The sequence below is a fragment of the Miscanthus floridulus genome, chromosome 19 (genome assembly GCF_019320115.1).
Source record: "Miscanthus floridulus cultivar M001 chromosome 19, ASM1932011v1, whole genome shotgun sequence".
Taxonomy (NCBI): Eukaryota; Viridiplantae; Streptophyta; class Magnoliopsida; order Poales; family Poaceae; genus Miscanthus; species Miscanthus floridulus.
In genome coordinates this window covers 17,881,952-17,890,495 of record NC_089598.1, presented here as the reverse complement: position 1 = coordinate 17,890,495, position 8,544 = coordinate 17,881,952, and the positions used below count along the sequence as shown (strand labels likewise).

The 8,544-nt window shown below is 48.2% G+C and overlaps 1 protein-coding gene and 1 pseudogene across 1 annotated transcript; both read left to right on the top strand.

The window, feature by feature from the left end:
• The window catches only part of LOC136525650 (callose synthase 5-like), a 20,597-nt pseudogene extending 20,309 nt beyond the window's left edge, over nt 1-288 (top strand).
• A 5,811-nt stretch (nt 289-6,099) lies between these two features.
• Nucleotides 6,100-8,063, top strand: LOC136529062 (deSI-like protein At4g17486). Its single transcript, XM_066522115.1, has 2 exons — nt 6,100-6,477; nt 6,593-8,063. The coding sequence occupies exons 1-2, from the start codon at nt 6,312-6,314 to the stop codon at nt 7,162-7,164; spliced, it is 738 nt and encodes a 245-aa protein (XP_066378212.1). The 5' UTR covers nt 6,100-6,311; the 3' UTR covers nt 7,165-8,063.
• The last annotated feature ends 481 nt before the right edge of the window (nt 8,064-8,544 follow it).

Here is an 8,544-nt window from a genome sequence, read left to right as displayed (position 1 = left end):
TTGACAAACTCATCATAATCATCGGCTTCAACCACTTGCTTGCCCTTGCTACTAGAACTTTGCTCAATGCTCTCAATAATCAAGTTATCACATGATGTAGCTATATCAATCTTAACAATATCGTTAGTAGCATCATGTGGCTCATTGGATAAGAATTCTTGAGCAATAACAAGATTATCATGATTAACCTTAAGAGTAGTATATTCTTCTCTTAGCTTGTTGTGGCTAGTGATGAGCTCATTATGTGTCCTCTCAAGTTTATCATGTTTTTCTTTAAGCTCTTTCTTAGAAGATTTGAGCTCCTTGAGTTTGGATGATATAGCATCATTTGCTTCTTTAAGCTCAACACTAGCCTTTTCCGCTATATCACATTTAGCTAAAAGAGAATTAATTTTAGCTTCTAGCTTTTCATTTTTAGCTCTAGTTTTTATAATGATCTTAGTGTATTGTTTTAGCAATCTAGCAAGATCATCATAAGAAGGTGATTCATATTCATCATCATCACTATCGCTATCATCATCACTAGCATGCTCATCATCACTACTATCATCATTGTTAGATACCTTGCGGTCACCCTTGGCCATAAGGCATAGGTGTGTAGAGGATGATGGGGGTGGTGGTGATGAAGATGATGAAGAGTTGATAATAATTACGGCCACCTTCTCGTTGTCACTATCATCATCAGATGATGTACTAGATGAATCAATGTCCGTAAGCCAATCACCGACAATGTATGCCTTTCCACTCTTCTTCTTCTTGTGGAAGTCCTTCTTGCCATCTCTCTTCTTATATGGCTTGTTCTTCTTCTTCTCTTCTTCTTCTTCTTCATTACTTGAGTCATCTTTCTTGCCCTTGTATTTGTTCTTGAACTTGTCTTTCTTGGGCTTAGTGCATTGGTGTGCTAGATGACCAAGTTCTCCATAATTGAAGCAATCCATTTTGGAGATTGGCTTCCTTCTAGAGCTAGTGAAGAACTTCTTCTTCTTGCCATCAAACTTGATGCCACTCTTGTTGAGCTTCTTAGCATCTTGGCGGGCTTTTTCACCATGAGTGCAAGACTTTCATCATCACTTGAGCTCTCATACTCAAGTCTAGCTTTACCCTTCTCTTAGCTAGCTTTGAATGCTAAGTCCTTATCTTTCTTCTTGATAGAGGATGAGCCATCTTGTGACATGATATGCATGTACATCTCATGAGCATTGATCTTTCCCAAAATTTGTGTCGGTGTAGCGGTGGAAAGATCACCTTGATGGAGCACGGTCACAATATGTCCATATTTATCAATGGGGAGGACACTCAAAATCTTTCTTACAACATCGGATGGTTGCATTTGAGTGAGTCCAAGCCCATCGACTTCCTCTACAAGAACATTCAAACATGAATACATCTCATTAGCACATTCTTTAGGAAGCATTTCAAAAGAGTTGAGCTTTTTCATGACAAGATGATAGCGTTCTTCACGCTCACTCTTAGTTTCCTCATGGAGCGCACAAACGTCCGACCATAGTTCATGGGCGTCTTTGTGGTTCCTCACCCGATTGAACACATCTTTGCAAAGGCCTCTAAAGATGGTGTTTCGAGCCTTTGCATTCCACTTCTCGTAGTTTACCTCATCGCCTTGTAGGTGAGTAGCATCCCGAGGTTTTGGGAAGCCATGTGAGGTGGCTCTAAGAATACCAACATCTAGAGCTTCTAGATACGTCTCCATACGAATTTTCCAATAAGAAAAATCATCTCCCTCAAAGATAGCAGGAGGTCCATCCCCATGAGACATCTTGCTCTAGGCGGTTAAGCCTAAATACGTGAGCACGAGGCTTCGATACCAATTGAAAGGATCAAGATGCCCAAGAGGAGGGGTGAATTGGGCTAATTACAAATTTCTTTGCAATAATCAAAACATATGGTTAGCCCAATTAACCCCTTGTGCCTAGAAAGTGTTTCTATTGATCTAACGCACAAAAGTTTAGCACCCTAAGTTCTAATCCTACTCTAGCATGGCAATTCTAGGAATATAAATGACAAGTAATGAATTGCTCAAAGTAAATGCTTAAAGTAAAGAGAGGAGAAGGAACACGGTGATGTTTTGCCGAGGTATTGGAGAGTCGCCACTCCCCACTAGTCCTCATTGGAGCACCCACGCAAGGGTGTAGCTCCCCCTTGATCCGCGCAAGGATCAAGTGCTCTCTACGGGTTGATTCTTTAACACTCCGTCGCGGTAAATCACCCACAACCGCTCATAACTTGAGTTGGGTCACCCACAAGCTCCGTCGGATGATCACCAAACTCCCAATCACCACCAAGTCGTCTAGGTGATGTCGATCACTAAGAGTAAAAAGCACGAACTCTCACTTGACCACGACAAGCCTAATGAGAAGGGTGGATGCACACTTTGCTACTCTTGCTTCACTAATGATGGCTCTCTTTGGGATTCTCAAATCTCAATCACCTCACTAGGACCTTGCTCTTCTTGGCACTCTCTAAGGTGTTTCTCAGCTGTTGAAATGAGCAAAAGTACCCCCACACATGAGTGGAGGTTGTATTTATAACACCGGCTGAAAAACAAACCGTTATGTGCCTCTGCGGGGTGACCGGATGCTCCGGTCATGCTGACTGGACGCTTCAGTCAGTACACCCCGAACTCTAGTGGTTAAGTGTTGACCTGACACGTCTGGTCATGTTTTCCCCTCATTGGAACCTTACTGATGTCGATCGGACGCTGACCCTCAGCGTTCGATCACTTGACCTCTCAGCGTCCGGTCACTTCCAGATGCTTTCACCTCGGTCAAATGAACTGACCGGACTCTGAGCTAGCGTCCGGTCACACCGAAGCCTGCGTCCGGTCAGTATTTGACCCCCCATTCACTTCCAACTCTCGATCATATGTGAATGAAGTTTGCTCCATTAGATCTAAGGACTATTTTGGAGCTACCTAGCGCTAGTTTTAGCAAGTGTGCACCACACCTAACCCACTAGACTCACCTAGGTCAAGCTACCCGTCCGTACCCCCCTTAATAGTATGGCCAAAGGAAAAACAAAGTCCTAAACTACTCTAAGTGTCACACCAACTTCAATCGACACTTAGAACTAGTCCATCCTTAACCTTGTCGTCCATCCTTTGAAAACTAAAACGATTTCCAACGTAGGGGCATGACCATTATGATAGCCCAATCGATCTCCATTACCGTGACCTAACTTAATTGCCTCTGTAAAACACATGTTAGTCACAGTAATCACGTATTGTCATTAATCACCGAACCCCAACTAGGGGCCTAGATACTTTCACTGCTGCCTAATAGACTTCAACCCTAGATTACTAAGTTGGTCCATGTCAATCAATATGGCTTCATCAAGTCTAGATCTATCCAGGACTGTCTAGCTTGGTCCTTTGAGTATCTGCATCTTTGCCACTCTTCAAGAAAAAGGAACTTGTAATCTTGAAGCTAGACTTTGAAAAGGCATTTGACAAAATTGAACATGAGGCTATGTTGGAAATCATGAGGAAGAAAGGTTTTGGGCAAAAATGGCTGGCTTGGTTGAAACTTATCTTTTCTTCTGGCACCTCTTCTGTTCTACTAAATGGTGCTCCTAGTAAGGTCTTCCATTGCAGAAGAGGAGTTAGGCAAGGGGACCCTCTATCCCCTCTTCTGTTTGTGCTTGCTGTAGACTTATTGCAATCAGTTCTCAACAGGGCAAAAGAGCAAGGGTTGCTCAATCTACCAATCCCTCTTCAGTATACTAATGACTTTCCAATCCTTCAGTATGCTGATGACACTCTTATCTTTATGGAAGGATGTGCTAGACAATTGTTTGTGATGAAAGCCCTTCTAAACACTTTTGTTGATTCCACTGGTCTGAAGGTGAACTTCTCCAAGTCAATGCTAGTCCCAATTAATCTCTCGGAGGAAAGGCTTCAACATCTTGCTGCCACCTTTGGCTGCTCCACTGGTAATCTACCTTTCACCTACTTGGGGCTACCATTGGGTACTACTAAACCAAGGGTTGAGGACTTCTTGCCTTTGGTGACTAGATGTGAAAGGAGGCTGGTCAGCACCTCCCTTTTTCTCTCTCAAGCTGGGAAGCTCCAGATGACTAACTCTGTCTTCACATCCCTTCCCATGTTCTTCATGAGCACTTTCCATCTTCATTCCACTGTTAGGGAGCAAATTGACAAATACAGAAAACACTGTCTTTGGAGAGGGTCTGAAGAAAACAACAGAATCAATGCCAAGGCTGCTTGGCACATGGTGACCAAGTCAAAAGAAGAAGGTGGACTTGGGGTGCTGGACCTCAAAACTCAAAATGAGGCCCTGCTCCTAAAAAAACTTTCACAAGTTTTACAACAGAGCAGACATCCCCTGGGTGTATCTTATTTGGGAGAAATATTATAGTAATGGTAGACTCCCTAATCATGTCAAGAAAGGATCATTCTTGTGGAAAGATGTCTTGAAATTGTTAGATAAGTTCAAAAGCATGGCCTCAGTTTTAGTGACAGATGGTGCTTCTTGCCTTCTCTGGAATGATTGCTGGATAGGTCAACCTCTAAGATTAATCTTTGCTGAATTGTTCTCTTTTGCCAAGAAGCCTCTCCTTTCACTCCAATGTGCAGCCTCAGTTACTAACACCTCCGGTCTGTTCAGCCTTCCTCTTTCAATAGAGGCCTTTGCACAATTTCAGCAGTTTAAAATCATCCTACAAAACCTTCAGCTGTCTGATGGTGTTGACACTTGGATGTATATTTGGGGCAGCTCCATTTTCACCTCCAAGAAGGCTTACTGTCAGCTGTGTGGAAGAAGTTGGTCACACTCAATCTATAAATGGATTTAGAAATCCTCTTGCTAGCATAAGCACAAGATCTTCTTCTGGTTGCTCACTAATGACAGACTGAGCACCCGTAACATTTTGAGGAGGAAGCACATGCACCTTCCTTCTTACAATTGTGTGCTTTGTTCTTCGAATTCTGAGGAAACTGTTCATCATCTATTTTTGAAATGTGAAATGGCTCAAGCCTGCTGGAATCTTGTTGACATCACAATTAATTTAGCTCTGGACCCTTTACAGATCTTTGAGAGTTTCAAAATACAGCTAAATGTCGGTTTTTATATGGAAGTTATCATCATTATGAGTTGGAGTATCTGAATATTAGGAATGATGCCATCTTCAGAGGACTACCTATTACCGTTCAAAGGGCTTCAGCTGTTTTCAAGCGCACTTTTGGCTTGCTTCTGTAGAGGGCTAAAAAGAAATACTTTTCTTCAATTGAATTATGGCTAGAGCACTCTCTGTAATTGTTTTAATTTTCTTTGTTTCTTTTTTTTTCCTAAATTTCTCTCTGCCTATGGTCTTCCCTTTTTTTTGTTAACCTTCATGATTACTTTAATAAATTTTCAGTAGGGGCTTCCGAGTCTCTCCTGTTCTCTAAAAAAAAAAACTAAATTTTCATTTTCCATTTAAAGCAGGTCGAGATTGACCAGCCGAGGTCAGTCACTTCACCGAAAGCTGAATCATCATAGAATGCAGTGTGCACCCCCGCCACCCCCCGCCCCCCCCCCCCCCCCCCCCCCCCCCCCCCCCCGGCCCCGCATATATTATTATATGTACAAAAGCTAAAAGAAAAGGAAAAGAAAGAATCGGTGATGTACCCCCTCCTTCCTTCCCGGCCCAGACATTCATTCCTGTGGAAGCAAACATCGATTGCAACGGCACCAAACAAACTTGCGTATCAGCGGTGTCCATGCTCTCTCTCCCTATTCCAAGCGCGCACATCCGGGACACTCAGGGCCTGTTTAGAATCCAAAAATTTTTGCGAAGTAACTGTCACATCGAATCTTACGGCATATGCATGGAGTATTAAATGTAGACGAAAAAAAACTAATTACACAGTTGATCGAGAAATCGCGAGACGAAACTTTTGAACCTAATTAGTCCATAATTAAACACTAATTACCAAATACAAACGAAATGCTACACTGAGCCAAAATCCAAAAAATTTTTGATCTAAACGGGGCCTCAGCATGGCATCCCAGCAAAACGAGCAGGGGAAAAGGCGACGCCCAGCGCGGGATTTTTGCTGTTTCTACTACAGCTCCTGTCCTTGTCAGTTGTCACCATTCACCAAGGCAAGGCGGGTGCCGGGGTCCGCGCGCGTCCCGGGGCGCGAGTTGCGCGATCCCCGCCCACCTTTGTCTCGCCAGCCGGGGCGGGCGACCAGTGCCAGCCGCGCACAAGCTAGCTAGCTAGCTAGCTACTTGTGGAATTCGCCGTGCAAGCACCGGCCGCGGACGCGACGGGAGACGCGCCGGCGAGGCGGATTGATGGGCTCCACCCCGACGGTGCGGGCAGCGCGGCAGCAGCAGCAGCGTGGTGCGGGCGAGGCGGCGTCGGCGTCGAGCCCCGTCTTCCTCAACGTGTACGACGTCACCCCCGCCAACGGCTACGCCCGGTGGCTCGGCCTCGGCGTCTACCACTCCGGCGTGCAAGGCACGCTCGTTCACCAGGCACCCCCGCGCGGGTTCCCTCCCTCCTTCCTCCTCCGCCGCGTCCTAACACGACGACTCTGTGGCTGTGTGCTGACAACGACTGGCTGCTGCTGCAGTTCACGGCGTGGAGTACGCGTACGGGGCGCACGACGGCGCGAGCAGCGGGATCTTCGAGGTGGTGCCGCGTCGGTGCCCCGGGTACACGTTCCGGGAGTCGGTGCTGGTGGGCACGACGGAGCTGAGCCGCGCCGAGGTGCGTGCGCTCATGTCCGACCTAGCCGCCGAGTTTCCAGGGGACGCCTACAACCTGGTGTCCCGCAACTGCAACCACTTCTGCGACGCCGCGTGCCGCCGCCTCGTCGCCGGCCGCGCACGCATCCCGCGCTGGGTCAACCGCCTCGCCAAGATCGGGGTCGTCTTCACCTGCGTCATCCCGGGCAACGGCCGCGCCGTCGTGCGCGGCCGCGGGGGCGGCGAGTCGTGCCCATCCTCCGCCGCCGCCGCCGTCGGGAGCCGCTCCGCGCGCCAGGAGGCCTCGCCCGCGCCGCCAAGGACGAGGACGTTCTTCCGGTCCCTCTCCGTGGGCCGGCGGAACAACCTGACGATGCCCCGGCCACTGTCTGCCTCCCCGCCGCCGCCGCCGCCGCCGCTGCCGCTGGCAGACGCCTCGTCGGGGTCCACCACGTAAACGGCTCCATTTCTTCTCCAGAACATCATTTTCTTTTATTACAGTCTTCTTACCTGATTTTTACTATACTAAACAACTCTGTGCATATTATTATTTCAATCTTTGCTAGTAGCAGTAGTGCGTGCCTGCTGTAGGATCGGAGTAGTACTTACCGTGGTTAATTCAGGTCTTTAATTCCGGTTGTTGGTACTAATTCTGGTAGGCTCTAGTGATAGTATCATCCAGTGGGCCGACGGAGCTACTGTCTGTGTTTGTTGCCAGCTGCCAGCACTATTTGGTGGTTAATAATCATAGCAGGTTGTGATCAACGACGTGTCTCTTGCTGTTTGTCATTGATCCATCCATGTATATTCTCTTTGGGCGAGTGATCCAACACCAACTTGGAATGCATTCGTCTTTTCCTCTTTCTTTGGATCCAACACCAACACAGACACAGGCTGCACTTGCAAGCATCGAAGGCTTGAAGACCAGCACATAGGCTTGGCGATGCTAGGAATAGGAAGAGTGGTGACTGAATGCAACCACTAACCAGGGTGGCTGCTCTCGTCACCTTTGCAGTTTTGCTTGTTCAGCCCTAGGCCATTGGTGCTAGTGCACGTACGTAGGGAGTTTGATGGTGGGCGTGGGTCGAGTGGGACGGCGCACTTGCGGTGTACGAACGCGTCGTTTTAGTGGCGCTCCACGCCCTGGACCGGCAAGGCTGTAATGGTATTTGACTCCGATTGACGCCTGCGGTAATAAAGCGCCCGTCAAGACGACGGACCGCACGTCTGTCTGCGCGTACTACTACTAGTAGTCGTGCAGGTACAGCAAGCTGCCTAGCTAGCGACTGCCACTTGCCAATTGTTGACAGAGCGCTCCGATCCCACCAATCGACTCGCTGATGCGTGTCACCTTGACCGGATTGGATCATCCCGTACGTTCAAATATCCGCTGAAACTGGCAGGGCAGTGCTCGAGAGAATCCAATCCGATAATATCTTTGTTGTGTGGATTCTAGGAGTACATCGGCACAGCGCAGAATGATGAGATTCAGGCCTCTCTGGTCTGGGGCTCTGGGCAGGCCAAAGCGGAGGCGGCAAGGCTAATCATGGATGCTGATGGGGCATGGGCTTCCTTCCCTTTGGCCTGTGGACACCGGACAGAGCCTTTTCCGCGCTTGTCCCCCTGCCGGCCACCGGACCGAATCCATCGCCAGCTGACGAAGCATGCCGTCTGCCGCGCAAGCGCAACCGCAACCGCAGCTGGAACGTGCCGCCCGGCCGCCCCCGCACACCGGACGTGGCCATGGAGATTGGAGAGTAGGGCGGCCTTTCCAGCTGCCGCGGTTGCACCCCCAACTAATCCCCGCGGCCACCAATGATTCGCTGGCTGCCTCGCG

Coding starts and splice junctions, on each gene's coding strand:
- LOC136529062 (XM_066522115.1), top strand. CDS start 6,312: ATGGGCTCCACCCCGACGGTGCGGGCAGCGCGGCAGCAGCAGCAGCGT. Junction 6,478..6,592: donor CTACCACTCCGGCGTGCAAG/GCACGCTCGTTC, acceptor CTGCTGCTGCAG/TTCACGGCGTGGAGTACGCG.